The sequence below is a fragment of the Mesocricetus auratus genome, unplaced genomic scaffold (assembly GCF_017639785.1).
Source record: "Mesocricetus auratus isolate SY011 unplaced genomic scaffold, BCM_Maur_2.0 Super-Scaffold_100714, whole genome shotgun sequence".
NCBI lineage: Eukaryota > Metazoa > Chordata > Mammalia > Rodentia > Cricetidae > Mesocricetus > Mesocricetus auratus.
This window is the reverse complement of record NW_024429270.1, coordinates 5,096,209-5,117,762: the sequence shown is the minus strand read 5'-3', so window position 1 is coordinate 5,117,762 and position 21,554 is coordinate 5,096,209. Positions and strand designations below refer to the sequence as shown.

At 36.7% G+C, this 21,554-nt stretch overlaps 1 protein-coding gene across 5 annotated transcripts in view; it reads left to right on the top strand.

Annotated features, from left to right (window-relative positions):
• Cdh8 (cadherin 8) overlaps nt 1-21,554 on the top strand; it is a 390,092-nt gene that overhangs the window by 121,280 nt on the left and 247,258 nt on the right. For all 5 annotated transcript variants that reach the window (XM_040740772.1, XM_040740771.1, XM_040740770.1 and 2 more), the window contains exon 3: nt 14,694-14,988. In XM_040740772.1, the coding sequence (XP_040596706.1) occupies nt 14,694-14,988 (295 nt within the window). The remainder of the gene's footprint in view (nt 1-14,693; nt 14,989-21,554) is intronic.

Genomic DNA, 21,554 nt, shown 5'->3' with positions numbered 1-21,554 from the left:
GAGCTTCCCTAAAGTCATTTACATGGCCACACTGAAGACATATTCATGTGATTCTTTTTTACAAGTGAGTGTGAGAGAATAGGCTCAACCCCAATGGTACTAACCTGGCATCATATATATATATATATATATATATATATATATATATATATATATATATGATGAAGATAAACATCCCAATACAATGACAAGCACAACAAATTCTGATCTAGATGCTCTAAACAAGTTCTAGAGATGCCCAGAGTCTTGTGGACCATTTTGATAACAGCTGCTCTGCTCCTTCTTGTTTCATCTATAAAGTCCATATACAGCAGGTAACTATGGAGAAATGAAGACTTTGCTGCTAATCTGGCCAGTTTATTCCTTTCCAACACTCTCCAGTGCCCTTGCAAAGCAGTACCACTGTGTACTGTTTCAATTTAGTTCACTGTATTGTGGGCGTTTTTTACTACTTGCCTGATTCTGGTGACTCATAACCCTTGCACACACTACATTACTTGAATAGGTTTTATTATGTGCAGGTAGATAGCACAAAACAAATGAAGCCTGGGATCTTGATGAGCCAAGTCCCTTAGGCCTTAGGAGAGGTGTTCAGGTGGATAGAGTCTCATCTGCACATTCCCCAGTTGAACAGTTCTGAAGGACTCTAGAAAATAGGCCAGCCAAGCATATAACACCTCAGGAAGTGGTGTTAAATACTCAAGGACACCTTCTTTTAGGGGCCATAGATTAGTGCCAATCGAATCTGCATTTTCAGTCTATCTTAGTTCTTCAGGACTGAAAGCGAGAAGGAATTTGGCCATTTCGTGAGCTGCTTTACATCTTAACAAGCAGGAGTAGCCATTTCAAAATTTGGCTCTATGTGAATAAATCCAGTGCCTAGGATCAAGACAACATAAAATTCTTTAATCCTCTCTCATTTCTTACCTTTTCTTTTAAAAAAATTATTAATTTGCAAGAAACTCACCCACCACAAACTAAATTACACAATGCTGAATTTCACTCTCTAAGCACAAGTGTACTTTCGAAAAAATCCACAGTTTCTCACTGTCTCTCTCTGTCTTTTTCTCTGTTCCTGTCTCTCTCTGTCTCTCTGTCTCTCTCACACATACAAACAAAGGAATATTAACTTAGGTTTCATTGTCACCTCTGCAATATTGTAATGAAATCAATATTATTATTGTTTAAAGGAATGTGTTAGAAATTCCATTCCATTTCCATGTGGCAATTTTTCACATTAACAGTGAGAACCTGCCCACAATTTTTCTCCTTACTACACAAAATTAATAGTAAATTAATTATATTCAAAAATCCCTGGACTGTTTCCTCATTCTTGGCAATGTTATTCCCTATCCTGTCCTTGTATGATATCTTCTGTTTTAGCAGCATTCTCAATTTTTATGTCAGATGAAATTAGAATATCTGCAAAAAAGAGGTATTTAAAAGAACAGTTAGGCCAAAAATAATTCTGTTTTCCTGTAATCAGAATGAATGGAAGAATTCTGACAATACACCAACCCACGTTTTCTATTATTATTTTTAAATTCAAAATTGGATATTAAGCGTCCAGTATGTTCCTTAATAATGTTGTCACTTTATTGCTGTTAAAACCTAAATAAGTGTTCTTAGGGGAGAGAGAGACAGACAGACAGACAGAGACAGACAGAGACAGAGACAAAGACACAGAGAGACAGACACAGAGACAGAGACACAGAGAGAGAAAGAGACAGACTCACACACACACACACACACACACACACACACACACACACACACATACAGTGATGAGGCCACATACCTCTGAAATGAAATATCTGAAACTACTAGTCAGAGTAAATCTTTACTTACTTTCAGTGTTTTTCTTTCTCCCTCTCTTTTTTTAAAAGTTGTTTCAACACAATAGCCAAAGTCTGAATAACAAAGTCCCAGCACCCCATTATAAGGCATATTTTCAACCACCATTCTCTAAAGGTACCAATCATTCCTATCAGATCTAGAAACAATTTTTAACCAGGGGGCATTCGTGGAACACCTTCAAGTATAGCAGTTATTTTAGGCAACTGCATACTGTACAAAGAAAAGTAGTATTGACTTTTTAAAAAGAAGGTGTTTATGAATATGGATATTTGAGAAGATTATTTGCTGGGTTAGAGTCCGATTTGCAAAATATACTTAAGAGTTACTCATTTTCCCATGGTTTTCTATAAACTATCTATCATGCCACTTGACCTTTATCTTCTAGCCTTACTATATTTCCCCAAAGATTTTCTCTTGGCAATGGGTCCTTTTCTCTACCCCTGACCTTGGGAGGTTTCTACCATTAGTCTACTTTGCACAGGAGAATTGAAGTCCCTGAACTCTGATATGTTAACCAAATATTACAGGTTTCTAGGGATCATCATATCTAAGGTTCTATTTTTCATGCAATGTCCCTATGTTAGTGATGCTTGCCTTCAGGTAATTCCCACAAGAACCTGATTTTCAGACAAGTAATATGTGAAATATATGTCAAAACCAATAAAATATACTGAAAAACTTTTAAAATATTTTTTATTTAACTTTTTATGCATGTCACTTTCAGTTCCCTCTCCATACCCTCCTCTTCCATCCCCTAATCCTCCCAACCCCTCATCCCCACTCCATCCCCCCTCTACTCCCCAGGGAGGGCAAGGGCCTCCATGATGGATTTTTTTAGAGTCTGTCACATCATCCCGGGAAGGGCCCAGGTTCTTCCCCCATGTATCCAGACTGAGAGAGCATCCCTCCATGTGGTATGGGTTCCCAGAGTCGTATGCCAGGAATAAATACTGCTCCACTCCAAGGACCCACAGATTGCCAGGGCATCCTCTGTGTCACCCAGGTTCGGTGGGAGGGTGTCTGGATCAGTCCCATGCTGGCCCCTCAGTCTTCAGTCTGGGGTCCATGTGTCCCCCCCCTTGTTTAGGTCAGCTGCCTCTCTGGGTTACTTTTGATTTTGTGAGCAATCATGACTTTGGTGTTAGGAACTTTTATTTTTCTAGCTTGTGTTTGGTTTTAGCACAACACATTAAAACTGTGAAACTAATAAGAGCTTGTTTAGCAGATAGACTTTTGTTTCAATCATTGGTACCTTGGACTGCACTTGTGAGATATTCAGCAACTGCTTAGATCCCAAACCTTCAGTTTCTGAACTCTGTAAATCAAAGACTAGGGCTTTTGTGAAAATTAGATGAGATAAAATAGAAAAGGATTCAAAATATTGGATGCAGGAAAACTTTCAATTAATATCCTTGAGGAAATGGTTATATAACAAAATGAATAGGTTACTCCTCTGACTGGCAACTCGGCTGTGTATATTTTCTAAGTAATCTCCATGGAAGTATACTGAAAATGTCAAATAGCTGTGCAAACAGGGAGGATGCATCTTAATATTTAGAGGCTATTTGTACTAGCAAATATCCCGAAGGTAATTCAGTATCCCTTCTCTTACATTACCAAACAGGAAAGGATGTGGGGTATATTCAAAGTTCATAGCCACGTAAAATGAAAATGCCTTCCTTGATTCCATCACAATATTGATTGCAAGCCATGAATTTATTCTCTGTTTTGGGGACAAAGTTTCACAAATTTGAGACTAAATTTATTATCTTACATTTTCTCAACCCAATTTTCACTGGGACATGATAAAGATGCTTAATTAAGCTCTGATCTTTTCTATAGTCTCTAGAGGGAGTTGCATCTTTTGCACTTGGCCATTGGACATATCCCTATGTCTTTAGTCAGAAAGGCTGCCTGATGTGACCAGTCTTCCACAGGCCTGTCTCCTAGTAACCAAAGAAAAGAGACATACTTTTCTCTCAGGGATCTGTGATAAGGTCGAGCATGCTTACTTAACTCAGGATAATCTTCTCATCTGAGCACCTCAATTAGTCATATCTTCAAGAATTTTGTCATGAGAAAAAGAAATCATTTATTGTTTTTATAATTTACTTACTGATATTAGGTCTCAGGCATATTTTAGGAAGGATAATTCCTTCTCAAAAGCCATGACTCTTATCTCTGGGAAATATACCTGAAAGTTTCTGCTTCCATTTTCTATCAGGCAGATACTCATTAATAAATGGCCAATGTGCTTTAGAGGGATTTATTATTTTGGAAAAACAAACATGCCAAACTTTCTCAGGGAAGAAGGGTAATAAAAGGGAAATATATTGTCCTTCAATTCTGAAGACTAGAAAGTCCACACCCAAGCTGCCAACAAGTTTGCTTTCCTCTGAGGTATTACTTGTAACTTGCTTGTGATCACTTTTTCATGGTATCTTTGTCCTTTCCAGAGGTGTGCATATCCCATCCTGGTGTCTCCCTACATGTCTAGATGTCATCTTATGAGAACAACAGTCACATTAGATCAGAAACAACTTAATGGTCATATTTCAGTTTAATAACTTTTACAAAAATCTTCACATGATCCTTTTCTGATACAGTAAATTGATACTTTCATACAAGAATGTTGAAGGGAAATATTCCTATACTAGTGGAATAGAAGGATAATTTTTATTTAAGATTAGTAATAAAATTACAATAATTTCAATTAATATTGAAATCATACTCAGTACTAGACACATATATATTTCTAACAATATTTTGTAGGTTGAAACAATGAGAACATTTTGTCTTTACATTGTGATATTTCATTTGGTTGGTTGGTTTGTCTGTTGCTCTTCACGTTTCTTCTCTTCTCTTTGTTACAAATCTATGCCATATTTCAAACTCCTGTTAGGAATGTCTGGTGACACAATTTCTTTGAGTCCTAAATGCCTGTGAGACTCTCATCCTAGGTGCCATCACCCTGTCTCATCATATTTTATATTGCTGATTAATAAATTGAACATAGTTTTTGTTATTGAAGAGATAAATAGCCAGTTTTATCTTTATCTGAATTGTCTCTATTTCTATCTTTGGGTATATTTGTCTGTCTTTCTACATATTCACATGCTAAGGTATGTATACATTTTCTTTTTTTTATTCTTTTTTTTAAAATTTAAATTAGAAACAATCTTGTTTTACAGATAAATCCCAGTTCTCTCTCCCTCCCCTCTTCCGCTCCCCCCCACTGACCCCTATCCCATCCCCTTTCTGCACCCCAGGGAGGATGAGGCCTTCCGTGGGGGATCTTCAAAGGCTTTCACATCATTTTTGTCATCTCCTGGTTAAATACTCTAATTTGATCATGCATCCAATTTACAAAAGAAAGGAGAATTACTGAGAACTTAGTATTTGAGCATTCTTGGAGTAATTTTGAATATAATTTTAATAAAATAAACAAGTTCTATTAATTATTCCTGATACAGAATGCATTCTTCCCCTTGCTTTTCTCTGAATTCCATTAAACTGAATGCCTTGGCTTTGACTTAGTTTGTATGTCTGTCGTAATCTACAAAAACACTAGGTAATTACATTAACTTAAATACTGCATAGGCTCTGTTGATATATTTTGCATCAATGCATTGCCATTTGTTGTATTTTTTTCTTAACAAGGGTGTTAAGCAAAAAGGAAAGAAAAAGAAAGAAGGAAGAGAGGGAAGGACAGACAGAGGGGGGAAGGGAGGGAAGAAGATTAGAAAAAGGGTAGGAGGGAATGAGAAAGGGACAGAGGGAGGAAGGAAGGGAAAGAGGACACACACACACAAAAATAGGCTTGTGAATCTTATTGGAGTATAGCAAATAGCAATAGGTTTACTGTAGACCTGACATGCAATGTTTGTAGAACTGAAGAGCTGTGATCCAGAAGCTAAATGGAAGCAGATTTGTCTCATGAATGTCAGTTTTAGTAGTCCCCTCTTGTCATTACCACTCCTCTGTATTTACGATCATGGCACACTGCTTTTATTTCTATGTCTATTCCTTTTCACACATTTACGGGTTGATTGTGTGGTATATCTCTATCCATATGTCCGTCCCTTTGTCTGAATTTCTTCTCCGTATTTCAAACCATGGCGAATTCTTTGTTGTTCATGTCTTTCAAATTGTTGTTGTTTAAAGCATTTTGGCACAGGAGTTCAAATCCATCCTTTATACATACCAGGCACGTGTTCTATCCATTGTGTTGTATCACCAAACCCATTTTCATGTTTTCATTTATATTCCCTTTATCTGCTTTAGACTAACCAAGTATGCTTTCTTGAAAGTCTTTATAGAAATTTCTAAAATGCCTAGGATATTGAATGGATCTGATAGGGTTTCCTCTGGTTCTGTTTTATTAATTGAACTTAAGAAAAATCAATCTAGTAGCAACAACTGAGTCTTCACACATAAAATCACTGACAATTTGTAGGAAATTAGGATTTCCCCTATGCGGACAAATTACTTCAGTGCTCATCCAGCTCTGAGTAAGCAAGACCTGCTTTTGTGAATAGCAAAAGTAATTTTTGTGGCTGCATTCTCAGCTGTGGATAATACAAAATACCACTTCACATGGACTTTCTTGCAATTTTCCATTGCTCTGGGCACTAGTACTTATGGCTAGGTCAAACCTGAAAAACATTGCTAGAAAAAACAGAATGTGAAGTATATGTGCCTGAGTCATCACAGTGCTATACATTGCCTATTGTAAATTACTGAGAAACCTCTGTGTGTGTGTGGGGGGGAAGGGGGTGTTGCCTTGTTTTTCTGAAGCAAATATCATCTCTACTTCAGTACAGAATACAGTGCTCCATGTACTTTCTTTTTTCAAAGTAGTTTATCATGCAACAAAGGCCACATAATAGATACTGTTATCTTTCCTTTGAGTTATGAAGCATTTCTTGATCCTTTCAATTCTTAAGGCAAATTCAAGGGCAAGGTGGTTTATCTGAGAATTCTGAGGGTTATGTTTCCCCAAGTTGTTCTTGTCTAAAATCTTAGCATGGTTTTGTAGCCATTATATTGTTTCATTATGTAATTTAATTTTATAAATCGTTAACAATTGAGTGACTAAATGAAAGGTAATTTGTATTATTTGCATTTACTTAGTATTAGAACAAGTGAATGCATTTTCCTTAATATACTACCCAGCATGGCATCTTTTTTTTCTCTACCTATCACCATCACAAGATTCTTTATTTAACTCTAAAGCATGAAACACACTTTATTTGCTTATCAGACCCCAAGAGTCCAGTAATTATCCAGTTCTTTTTTATTATAATTACTCAGCTTCATTAGAATGATGAAACTTATGCTAGTCCAGCATCCTTTGGAAGATGGTCTATTGAGGACGTGAGGACTGGATCAAAAGTTACAATGAGCAAATGTTGATACTAACTATTGAGCTTTCAGGAAAACAGTTCAGAAACGTCAAGATAGCTTATTTGCTTTTCTTATTCTTTTTCCTAACCCACACAGTCACTCTCTTGGCAGTCTGTATATGTATCTGTTCTAGAATGAAGTTTTATATTCTTATCATCACAAATATTTAAGACAAACATATATTGTGTCAAACTGGCTGGTACTGTCTTATCGTGCAATGATTGTGATTTATGGATTATAATATATTCATAGACAAATTGATAGTTCATAGCCCAGTTTCTACCCAGTAGACACTATGCCAGATCATGAGAAGATAGTCTATCATGTAATGTGATTCAAGAGTGCTGAGCTGCTTAACTTTTCGTCAGATAATATTCATGTAAAAGTAGGATCCATGAATGGCAGTGATGTCTGCTGCCAGTAAACTCTTGTGAAATCTTAGATTCTAATAGATGCTGATTTTCTCCCTGTAGCTTAGATATTTTCTGGGAAGAAAATAATAGATCTGAGACACATTTCCATGATACCATTTGGATTGAATAGAATTTCAAAAGAAGTTATGATCTCAGGGATACCCAGTTTTCAACTAAGGATGTGATTTTAACCGTAGGTACTCAATCTCATCCTTCATCTCATTTGAATAGAAGTTATAGTCAGGATGTCCCAGACTAATTCTATCTGGTAACTGTAACATAATTTTGTCCTAAATTAATACTAACAGAAAATAATTTACTCTAGGTTTTATGTCTTGAATTAACAGGGTTTTTTTCGGATAATAAAATTACAAGGAGGATGTGTGTTCTTACTCTGACTCAAGAATGGTAATGGCCAATATAAGCTAATTGGTATTTGTTACTCACCTGTTAATTTATCCATTACCCAGTGCTCTCTAGCTGCTCGGTCACACTTCTATTAACTCATCCATCTTAGCTCCTATGTTGGCATCAAAATTTGAATAATATTTGAATATGCTCAAAAGCTCATGTTTACCATAGAAATATTTAGGCCCCTAGAACTTTTTAAAATTCTTTTGCTTCCTTCTTTAAATCACTGTTTTAAAAATAAGTTGGGAACTGTTCTTTTTTTTCGTCTTTTTTTACATGCACTGAACTCCACAAATATTTATTAAGCTTCCAACAACATGATGAACACATTACTAGGTAAAGAGAATGCAAAGGAGAATGAAATGCAAATGTGTCTTCCCACGATTCTTACAGTACAAACTTGTCTTTTAATTGGGAGGTGTTATGTAAATATATGGAAGACAAGGAGAGTGCAATGATGTCAGTTTTCAAGATTCTGTTCCATCATGAGCAGCCCTGTCATGATTTTAAAATTGAAGACTTGATGTAAAAACCTGTCACCACCTCTGCATATTGGACATTTTTTGCATCTTCTACAAATGGAGGAATGTTCTCAGGTTTGCTGCAACAGCAGGTGGATATATTTGCAAAGTGCTTACAATACAAAAGATACTTGATACGTATGTATTAACTCTTTTTGCATTGCTATGACATGGTGCTTGACATAAACCACTTAAGGGAGGCCAGCATTGTTTAGGCACATGCTCTCAAAGGTTTCAGCCTATGATTGGTTGGCCCCATGCTTGATCAGCAACTCATGGTAATGGAGTGTAGTAGCCTTTCTGCCAATCAAGTACCCCATGCTTTGTCTTCTGCTTTTGAAAAATGTATTAGTTCCTCCATGTTTATCCAATGTATGTTCACAGTGATCTACTTCCTCTAAGTAGGTCCCTCTCCTGAAGTTTCCAGAACTTTCTCAAATGATGTCTCCATTCGGAAACCAATCATTCAATGTATTAACCAGTGGGAAAAACATTTACTCAAACCCTAGTAACATAACTGAAAGAACAATTGTAATCATTATACTGTCCCCTCAGGTTTGTTTTTGTTTATCTCCCACAAACTGAGACTCTGAGAGCAAAGACCCTGCTCATTACCTCTGTCTCATGAGTGTAGGGTGCATTCTACATGCTTAGTAAGTCAAAAGATAATGCTTCTTGTACCATAGCAAGCCCAAAGGGTGATTTTCATGTGGGCCTTATTCTGCTCCAGTTAGCAAAAGTAGCCCCTGAGAAAGACAATGTTCACATGTCCAGATTATTCATAACTGCAAACATTTATTACACTTGGGATATCTTTTCTGCTCATGTCAGTGGGATGAAATGATGGGTAGAATCATTGCATGAAGCATGCAGGATCTGACAAACATGTGGGAAAGAATATAAAACACAGTATCTTATAACTAAAACTTGCCACTACACTGAGAACCAGACTTAAAGTTGTCCAGATGCCTTGACTCTTTCTGTCAATTGCTTTTTCTTGTATACTAACAAAAGCTTTTGTTATAATCTTAAACAGCTTACCTAGTGTTTGTACATGTCTCTCTCTCTCCCTCTCTCTCTCTCTCTCTCTCTCTCTCTCTCTCTCTCTCTCTCTCTCTGTCTGTCTGTGTGTGTATGATAGAGACAAAGGAAGAGAGAGAGGGATGCAAAGGCCTCATTTTAATATCATAATATAATATCTGATATGATATCATCACACAACATGGTATTTAAAAATTCTAATATTTTTAAAAGTCCAAGTTCTCTTTAAAATGACCAGAGTCACCTTTAAAAATGAGCTCCAATAAAACAAAAATAAGTTGCATTTTTTCATCCAAAAAGGGAAGATTGTAAAAACAATCACACTCAAGCAAAACTATGATGTAGTAGTGTAAATCTGAATTCTGTAGCTCAATGTAGAACTTGTAGGACTCACTGTATTGTCTTCCAACTCTAAATAGCTTAGGCAGTCCCACATGCCAGCTTTTCCATCATCAGTCACATATAGCTATCTCACATATTCAGGCCAGCTCCAATTCATACCTGTCCATGACAGACATCTCACCATCCTGGCATCTCCAAAATCCTGGGGTCTCCATTGCAAATAAGGCACACCTTAACCATCGGTTCTTCATGGGCTTTCCACAGGGATTCCAACCCCGACACACATTGTTAGGTTACACATGCTTTGCATGACCCCCCTGATCTTGTATGTCCAAAATGAGGACCATATAGGGACTCTTATACATTGCTATGTTCAGCTTCCAGCTGGAGACAAAGCCTTCCCTCTTGGACTAGCTTCTGTGTTCTCACCCTAAGGAAATATTTTCTTATTTTTCCAATGAAGCCCAGAAATTTTAACCTAGACAGTGCTAATCTAATGTTGATCTTAGCTGATTTTTCAGATGTGAACTGTTTAGCATTCCAATGTCCAATGAAACATTGGTTTCACCTCAGTGGTGCGTTTCTCCTGTGAATCAGTTCTGAGTTTTCAGCACCAACTGATCAGCACACACAGATTCTTAGCCAAAATATCAAAATAATGGTCCCTAGCTCATTTCCCATGAAGTCCTTGTTCCCCTTTAAAACGATAAAGTCCAGGCCTGCACAGTCCACATAGCCCTAAGCACCATACCTTCCACAATCTCACTAGGACAACTCAAAATATCAGGACACTTTTATAACACAGTGTTCCACAGTCCTATGGAAACAACATGGTCAAGATCATCACAGTAATATTCACTTCTCTGGTAACAATTTACTATGTTCTAGCTTCATTTTTTTTTTTGGTGCTGTGACAGACTGCATGACCAAAAACAACTTAGGAGAGGTAGGGGCTTACACTTCCAGGTTATAGTTCATCATGAAGGGATTTACGGGTAGGAACTCAACAGGGTCTTGTAGGAGAAACTTTGCGTGTATGCTGCTTGCTGGCTTGTTATCAAGTCATTCTGATTAAGTCAATCCCTTAATTGGTAGTCCCTTCTCGGGTCTCTCTAGGCGGTGTCAAGTTGAGGGGCAAAGGTAATTAGAACAAAATACATATAATATTTAGTTTTTCCATTCTTTCACCAAATACTTTAAGTAAAATTTACTTTAATTTTTTTCAAACATATAAACATTTTAGTGTGTTTGTGTGTGTGTGTGTGTGTGTGTGTACATCTTTGTGCTGTACTGGGCACAAGTATAAGTCAGAGGACATTTATATTTGTCAGGAGATTATTTCTACCACCATGCTGGTTCTAGGGATTGAACTCAAACTCTCAGGCTTGATGGCAAGTGTCTTTACTTGCTTGAGTCATCCCACTGGCCCAAGTTGTTTGCATGTCTGTTATAAATGGACTCACCCCAGGAATACAGATACTAGAACAGATCTGAAGAATTTACGAAACAAAAATGGTTTCAGCTGTTTCGTACTCAGTATGGGCACTTTTATATTTAAATAATTTTTAGATTAATGAATTATTTCAGTTTCTAAAAGGAATTATGCAGATTGGTTGACATATCCTGTTGGCTTCAACGGACGCTGTAACGATACGCGACACACAGTTACTGAAAGTGAAGCTAAGTATTTAATGTAGAAGATTACTCACAAGATACCAAACCCCGAGAAGCCCAGCAGATCTCAGCTAGCGACTGGACCGGAAGCCGAACTCCAGGAAAAGAGAGCGAGACTTCCTGTGCGCTGTCTTTTATGCCTTCCCCCGTAACGCCCCTAGCCATGCCCAAAAGTGGGCCTGGCTAGTGACGTAGTTCCGCCTACGTACGTATACGTCTTTATGTCCAGCCGTATACGTCTTTAGTCCTGCCTAAAGTGGGTGTGGTTAGCGGTGTGGTAAACCGCCCTTTTATTACCTCATCTGTATGCGCCTCTAGTAAGTCACATGTTTAATGGCGGCATAGACTTAGTAAGTCACATGTTTAATGGCGGCATCAGATTTCCTCCTACAATATCCCTAGAATAACCAAAGCTCAATAAGACATGTTTATATCAGAACAGATAAATAAAAAGATCTGAATTTTACCACTGTGTTTATTCCTTTTCGTATGATTTCATTTTTCTTTTTTTAAATTAGTTTTTATTTAAATTACAAAAAAATCTTATTTTGCATACCAAACCCAGTCGCTCTCCACCCTGTCCTCCCTTTACCCCCACCAGTCCCCATCCCACCCCCTATCCACTCCCCAGGGACTGCACAGGTCCCCCAAGTGACACCCAGGTTCAGGGCACCTTGTTCCATCTTATGTTGGATCCCCAGCTGTCAGATTGGGGTCCATGAGCTCCCACTTGCTCAAGTCAGCTGTTTCTGTGGGTCTCCCCAGTGTGGTCTTGACCCCTTTGTTCACCACTCCTTCCTCTCTACAAATGGATTCCAGGAGTTTGTCTTAGTGTTTAGCTGTGAATCTCTGCTTCTGCTTTCATCAGCTATGATGGCATTTAAAATAGACATCAATCTCATTATAGGGGAAGGGCATTTAATGTAGCCTCTCCACTATTGCTTAGGTTCTTAGTTGGGGGTCATCCTTGTAGATCCCTGGAGATTTCCCTCATGCCAGATTTCTAAATAACCTATGCTTTTCTGCTTCTTTTTTCTTATTTGAAAATACAAGTGATTATAAAACCTAGTATCATAACAAATTTATTAATCAGATGCTACTGGTATTAGAAAGAAAATATGGCTGAAATAATTCTAGCATAAATAATAGTAAGGTAAATTTTTATGTTATTTTTGTTAATCTAAAAAAGTGTGGATAAGAGGAATACATATGAGTATCCCCTTGCCTCCAGAATGGCTGCTTTATGAACAGAAGCCTGTATGAATGATATATTATTCAAATGTTCTTTTTTAATAAAAATGCTAATGGAATCTTAAAATGCACATAAATTAAAATGATCATAAATTAGGATTAATATCACATTAATGAATTATAATCCTTCATTCATTAAGATAAAGTGGCGTTTCAATATTTGTTCTTGTTCATAAATTTAATACAATAAATGAAAGGGATACACTTTGAGATTCAATAAATATTTGATGTAATCTTATGCCTCAACTTTTAAAAATATTCAAAGTTAAAGCAGGAGATCTCAATGCATTTGGGTTCTTTGTTGCTGTTTTATGTCTTTTTCATAATCTTTTCTTTTCATTTATTGAAGAGCTAAATACAATTCAAATTGGAGAAGAAAGCAATAGAGCCTGTTTGGATTAAAAGGAATCCCAAGAGCACACACTGCGTTTTGAATTTGTAGGCGTTTCCTAACATAACACTCCTACTCTTTTAAGGAATAAATAAATCCGGACTCTAGTGGCAGTTAAGTAAGAGAGTGAAACAGAAATATGTGCATCTAAGCATTATTTCTCAACGTTAATTAGGTAATTTCTTCTACAAATGCAAGATTCCAACATAATATGTATTCATTTAGCTCATGTGAATTATTGTTTGTCTGTGTGTACATATGCGAGCAAGCATCTTGCATGCATGCTGCCCATAGAGGTCAAAGGGGGTATCAGATTCCCTGGACCTGAGTTATAGGTGGTTGTGATACACCAATAAACCATGTTCTTCTGCAAATAACTGAGCTGGTCAGTCATCTCAACAGTTGAAAATAATTAATTAAGTTTTTTAATAAATTATTTTTTAAAGCAGGAGTCTATATTGTATCATGGGGGAAGCTACACATCAGAGCATTCTTGAGTCCCTCCTGTGAACACATCATAAAAGGATTTTTAAATACGGGATTCGGCTTTTCTCAGAAGCTACCTTGTCTGTAAGACCAAGGCATTACTTCATATTAAAACAATATAATTTTATTCAATCAATTCATTGATATCATCTTTAATGAATTTGAATTCTTTTTGGACAGTTGTCATTTTCTGTGAAATTCCATTATTTTGCTTGAAGACAGGCTCCAGCATTATATTTTTGATAATATTTTCTACAATGTAGGGATGATTTTATGTTCTGGAAAAATGTTAAGAATTAAAGAAAGAAGTGAAAGTCCTAATTATATAATTTGAGTTGTTGGATATTTTTATTGTTATGAATAACTACAGCAGCAATCTGACAAAACTCTTGGGTCACTCCATTTGATATTATCAAATATAAGCCCTTCAGAGGTTATTAGCCATGTTGGCCCTCTGGTTTTAATATTTCATACTAAATGCCAATTCATTTAAAATAAAATTTAAGATGTTTACATTAAAACTGACTTATGACTCTTGCCTCATTTCAGTGCATAAAAGCAGCAGTAATAACATTGCGTGTGCATGACCATTTACATGTATCAATTAGACAAAAAACATAGATGAATATTGCTTTCTGTACTTTCTCAGCATTTGGAAACCATGTGAGTTTATATTAAACAAATGTGAGCACTTTGAAAAAGCTGGTCTGGCAGAGTTCATTATGCTGTAGTTTAACATGCTGTGAATTAAACTATATGTTATTTGTACAGTTTTGCTTAGCAATGACTTACACAGTAGTGTACAAAGAATCAATTTGATATACAAGTACGAGTCAGTTAAACAATTCAGAAGATGATTTATCTATCTCTGTAACTAACTAGTGCTACTTTTCATTTTAGTTGCACACAGACCTGGATCCTGGAAGCAAAAAAATCAAGTATATCTTATCAGGTGATGGAGCTGGGACAATCTTTCAAATAAATGATATAACTGGAGATATCCATGCTATAAAAAGACTTGACCGAGAGGAAAAGGCTGAGTACACGCTAACAGCTCAGGCAGTGGACTGGGAGACAAACAAACCTCTTGAGCCTCCTTCTGAATTTATTATTAAAGTTCAAGACATCAACGACAATGCACCAGAGTTTCTCAATGGACCTTATCATGCTACTGTGCCAGAGATGTCCATTTTGGGTATGTATGCTTTTCACAGGCCTGTTAAGAGTCATTTTTCAAATAGCTCTTGGCATCAGGGATGGTATGTTGCTGAATAAAAGACATTTATTTCCTTCTTATCTCTCATTTGCATTTCCAAATCCCTGTTCTTGGCCTAAGTTCCACAGCTCAATAGCTTTAGTCCCTTAGTGATAGAAACTGACAGAGGAAAGGTTTTATTAAAATATCGCTCCTTACACAACAGTATTTCAATAGGCTAAATTTGTATTCCTGACATAGACAAGTATTGTTACTGAGATGGTTTTATCAAGATTTGTTCCAACACGCCGAGATAATCCTATTGATATTTGGTTCGTGTTTAATTATTTGTTTGTGTATATTCACATGCAGATACAGTGCACAGAGACATAGACAATGATTTAAGACTAGAGTCAGGAAGATACTGGCTTGAGTGAATGGGCACAGTCTACAGTGGATTATACAGCACTCCAACAAATTAGATCCCCTTCTTATGTCTGATTTCCCTTAACCTTACAGTGTCTACGAATTATTGCTACTACCTTTCACTCTTTCATTTCTCACATCATTCTAACATCAAACCCTTCTAGATCAGATCCTGTGTCTGCAAGTGGCTTATCGCTGTAGCCTGAATATTTTAACTTTGTTAAGCAAAAGCAATATCTGGATTTACAATGGAAAAAATCTTCCTTATATTCCATAGGTGTGTGTGTGTGTGTGTGTGTGTGTGTGTGTGTGTGTTTCCTCCACTGAATAAAATGCCCAAGCTCCTCAGTCTGGAAGTTTTTGATAGCTTTATTTTCATTTGATCTCCTGTTCACTACCACTCTATAATGAAACTTGGGTAGAAATACCTTTTCCAGCAACAAATCAGAATTGATTTTAGTTCTTCATATCTTACCCATATATTTCTCCTGCTAGGATTCCATTTTATCTACTCCTTGTGAGAGGAATCCTATTTTTATTTATGTTTTCTGCTCATCAAAATTGAATGGGTTGCACTATAGATGGCCAAAAATGACACATTTTCTTGGGGGAAATTTTTATAAATTCCTAGCCATAATGCTCTCTCTTCCATCAGCACCACTGTAAAAATGAAGAAAACAAGCAAGCAGAAACATCCCAATCTCTGCCAATCTTTTGAATTCTCAAATACAAGTAGGAACTGAGAAATGCTGTGTGACCTTTCTTTCTTTCTTTCTTTCTTTCTTTCTTTCTTTCTTTCTTTCTTTCTTTCCTTCTTTCTTTATTTTCATCTTGTTTGGCCTACTCCTTTAGGTCCAGGAATTTATCCCATTTGTCTGTTCCTTAGATTTTTAGTAAGATAGGTTCTAAAAACCAAATTACCAGTGCCTTAGGAATACACAATATGCTTAATTAGTCATATACAGGGAACAGGGAAACTATGACTGTCCCATGTTACTCTTTCTCTCCCTTAAGGCCAAACACTGTATCTGTTTGCTATAAGTGTATCAGAGGATGCCTTTTCTGTGCATGGGAGTCACATGCCTGATAAAAATGCTAGAGAAAAGTCCATATACCTATACAAGTTTGAAAGTTATTTTAGTTATGAAAGATTATAAAAGGTGATATTCGCTACAGAATGGCAAGATTATGCTGTGTGTATATATATACATAAATATATAAATATATATATGTATATAATCTTTTTCTGCTAAAGGGATAGACTTAAGTAATCTTTTATTGTTGTTTTTGTTTTTTTGTTTTCGAGACAGGGTTCTTCCTTGGCTACAGAGGCTGTCCTGGTACTAACTCTTGTAGACCAGGCTGGTCTCAAATTAACAGAGATCTGATTGCCTCTGCCTTCCCAGTGCTGGGATTAAAGGCATGTGCCACCACCACCTGGCCACTTAAGTAATCTTAACACACACATACACATATATTTACATGCACAAATATAAATACTGTACATACTAACTGAAGTCTTTAAATCCTTAATATGTAACAAGTCTTCCAGATTCATAGAGACATTGTTGAAGTTACCAGTGCAGGTTTGGGTCTTTGTGTCCTAATTCCATCCCTTTTTATTTTAAATCAGAAACAATCACATTTTATATATCAATCCTAGTTCCCCCTCCCTCCCATTCTCCCATGCCTCCTAATGACCCCCACCCCACCCCTCTTCTGTTCCATAGGAAGGGTGAGGCCTTCTATGGGGGATCATCAAAGCCTGTCACATCATTTGGGGCAGGATCTAGGCCGTCCCCTGTGTATCTAGGCTGAGAAGGCATCTTTCCATGGGGAATGGGCTTCCAGTGTCCAGTCATACACTAGGTATAAATGCTGTTTGATTAGCAGTTGCCCCATAGGCTGTCCAAGCCTCCTAACTGACACTCACATGCAGGGGGCCTGGTTCTGCCCTATACTGGTTTCCAAGCTGTCAGTCTGGGGTCTATGAGCTCCCCCTTGTTCATGTCAGCTGTTTCTGTGGGTTTTCCCAGCATGGTCTTGACCCCTTTGCTCATTACTCCTCCCTCTCTACAACCAGATCCAGGAATTCGTCTCAGTGTTTAGCTGTGGGTCTCTGCTTCTGTTTATATCAGCTACTGGATGAAGGTTCTCTGATGGCATATTATGTAGCCATCAATCTCATTATAGGGAAAGGTCATTTAAGATAGCTTAAATTCTATCTTAAATTGCGTATATTCTTAGTTGGGGTCATCCTAGTATGTCTCTGGACATTTTCCTAGTGCCAGATTTGTCTTTAAATCTATAATGCCTCTCTTTCTTAAGGTATCTCTTTTCTTGCTCTCTTCTATTCTTCCCTGACTCAATATTCTGTCCCCTCATGTCTTCCTCTCCCCTCTTCCCCTTCTCTTTCTCCTAACTCCCTCTCCCTTCCCCCCATGTTCCCAATTTACTCAGGAGATCTTGTCCCTTTCTCCTTCTCTGGGAGACCATGTATGTCTCCCCTAGGGTCCTCTTTGTTTCCTAGCTTCTCTGGAGGTGTGGAATGTAGGCTGGTAATCCTTTGCTCTATGTCTAAAAATCCATGTATGAATGAGTACATACCATGTTTGTCTTTTTGTGACTGGGTTACTTCTTTTAGGATGGTTTCTTCTAGTTCCACATGTTTGCCTGTGAGTTTTGAGATTCCATGGTTTTTTCCTTTGAGTAATACTTCATTGTGTAAATGTACCATGTTTCTTTACCCACTCTTCACTTGAGGGGTATCTAGTATGCTTCCAGATTCTGGCTATTACAAATAATGCTGCTATGGACATAATTGAACAGATGTCTTTGTTTTATGAAATGCATCCTTTGGGTATATGCCTAAGAGTGGAATTGCTGGATCTTGAGATAGACTGATTCCCATTTTCCTGAGGAACTGTCATATTGATTTCCAAAGTGGTTGTACAAGTTTGCACTCCCACCAGCATGATCCCCATGATCTCCAGCAAAAACTGTCATTGTTTTTTTTTATTTTTTATTTTAGCCATTCTGACAGGTGATAGATTGTATCTCATAGTTGTTTTGATTTGTGCTGCACTGATGGCTAAGGATGTTGAACACTTTCTTAACCTAACTCCATTCTTTATTCCAGGGTTGTTTGTGAAATTTTGACAGGTTAGGTTGTGGCCATGTTTTCATAGCTATCGCGATGATTAATAATTTCCATGCTTAAATACAATGTAAACGACTGCTTTAAGAGATTCCATCCATATACTACTATTGGTGCTTTGGTGGAGGTGAAAATATTTTTGTTAGTGCATTCTTCACCTTCCATCTGTACTTCCTTATATGTACTGGTTTTAAGCAGTGGCTGTCTGGTTTTGTTGGATGCTAATTTCTCTGTCTAAAGGAAGCAAAGGCAGCTATGCTGTTTCATACTCGTGTGAACTGTTCCCTGAATTTCTCATGAAGGTGACTGGGGGATGAAGGTCATCAACTATCTTTGTTTTCCACCTATTACCACTGTTCTCTTTCACAGTGTCTCTTCCCTTTCTTTCTTCTTTCATTGGCCACCTTTGCTACTGCAAAAATGTCAGCATTGTACTAGTATGTCCTAAATAGTGCCAGCAAGAGCTGAGGGATTTCACTGAGCAGGAAGTGAAAAAATAAAAGTGTAATTGAGGAATTTACCCATATTAAGCTAAAATGAATGTGATTTGCCAAAATTGCCTGCCAGTTGACAAGCTGTCAAGACAAAAAACGTACACACATAATATATATATGTATATACACATACATAATTAATTTAGAAATATCTTACTTGGAAGCTGAAGACATATTTCTTTTATATTCTACAGAGAATTTCAGAACTTGATAATTTGCTTCTGTAGAAGAGCTGTATGTGTCTTATTTTAACATGGAAATTGAATTTACTTTTCTAAGTTAAGTTTTGCCTATGTTTAGTATTCCAAATAGTCAATATACATCCTAATACTATTGTATACTATGCTTTAACTGTAAATGTAAGTCAAATCCTGGATTGAGGAATAGTAAACTTTCTCTTTTCTTTATAAATTGATTCTGGAGCTATTAAGTTCCAAATCTGATTTCCATAGTGAGAGTGACAATACTTTCATTTTAAGGACAATCCATCTCCCTAGTATAAAAAGTAAATCCTAGCAGAAAGTGTGCTTAGAGAATTCCAATTGCCAAAGTGGCCTAAAATAGTACTGCTGTCCAATAAAAGTAGTTTCTTCATAACCAATCTTAGATTTCCTTTTAGCAATATCATTCAATAAACTGATGAAGGCATAGTAAATACCATGGTCAATGAAACTTGTTCAGTGACAATTATCCTACAAATTTACGTGTTAGAATGAAAATAATTTTCATTAAAATGTCGTGCTAGTCAAAGTGTGCTAAAGTGACATGACAGCAGGTAGAATTTGAGCTGTAGGTCATTGCTTCATTATTGCTCATGCAGGTACAGAATACACAACACTAGACGTCTTTTCTGTTTCTTGTAGTTAAGGACTGCTCTAACAGTGAACAATACGCACTGGAAAATTTCCCCAGCTTATCTTGTGTGTTAAATGCTTCTAATATTTTCCATAGTACTGTGATTTTAGTACAAAGATAAATTTCTCTGGTCTTTATTAGTTTTATTCAGAAAATAGGAAAATAATCACTAATATAAAGCCAGATATTAAATTAAAAAGCTTGGATTTAAGTTTAAGCATCTGTTGCTAACTCCCATGGGTTTAGTCATCACGCTCTACTGATCTCTGATAACATCTCTGGAGAGATTTGTTTATATGAGAGCAATGATTATGTTGCATATTTAGCATAGTTAATGTTCTTCTAAGGTGAGGGAGCCTTGGAGGTCAGCATACTTTGCAAATTAAATTGAAGATGTGACAGGAAAATTGCAAAAAAAAGTTTGAGTGTGATATTACAGTTACCAATGTATATAAATGTAAGACTTATATATCACATAGGAATTCAATAACAATAAACATTCATTAAGATCCCTGTGGTGAATGGCAGCAGCCCAACTTCTGCTTACACATTAGATATAAAGACAAAGGAAAATGGATTGAGTGAATTCTGGTTTTGCTGATAGTGAAAGCAGAGGGAGAATGTACTTCCTACCAAAAATAATAGAAACCTCATGAAAAGTTTAGAATATGATTCAGTAAATATGTCTTTTTAAAGAGTTTTGTTCCACTGATTTCAAGAGTCTTTCCACATTAGATGTAATGGAAATCACCACACTATATGAAACTGAACAGTGGCTCAGTTTAAACAAAAAAATGTTAATACTACTAGGTTATTCAGATGTTTTCTTTCTGAAAAATGTATCTTTGCTGTAATTCACTTTGTCTTCTTTAACATTAACAGTATGAGTCGTTGTAAACGTGCCCTTTTATGCTAACAACTTAAGTCTTCTTTTGAAAGGAGGCCCATATAAAACACACACACAGAGAGACACACACACACACATATATCTATATCTTAGTGGTTATTATCATCTTTAATTTTAAAAAGATTAAGTCTTGTGGGAAAGGGATAGATATTATCCAAACACCTTTTTTTAAAACACCAGAACATAAAGTGTTGATGTTTTCTTTGTCTCCCCATATGCAGAGTAAGTCCTCAGCTTATAGATGTCACTATGTACTACCACAAAACCACCATCAAGTTTGGGGATAGAATATGAACAGACTTTTGTTGTTAGATGTACGGGCATCAATCAAAGTACTCCAATTGTCCAAATCCTGCCCATTTTTGGTAAAGAGGAATCTCTCTAGGACTAAGATTCCACGAGACTCTGTTACTCTCAAGTTTTCTGCACTCTTCACTTCCCTGCCATGATCTTATAATTCTCAACTACAGAGAAAAATATTTTATAACAGTTCTAAAACTTTGTCAGATATTTCCTTGGTTTTATTCAGTATGTGCCTTTTGACAATACTTTCCAAGACAAGGAAACACCTACACGTGTGAGATGCGCTATTTATTCCATTGTTGGTGACAACAACTTTGATCACTCTGATGAGGAGGTATATTCCGTGTGTCTACTGTGTAAATCTATTCTTTTTTGTCTTTGTGCTTGATACTTTGAGCCTTCATAAATATCTTATTTCTCATCC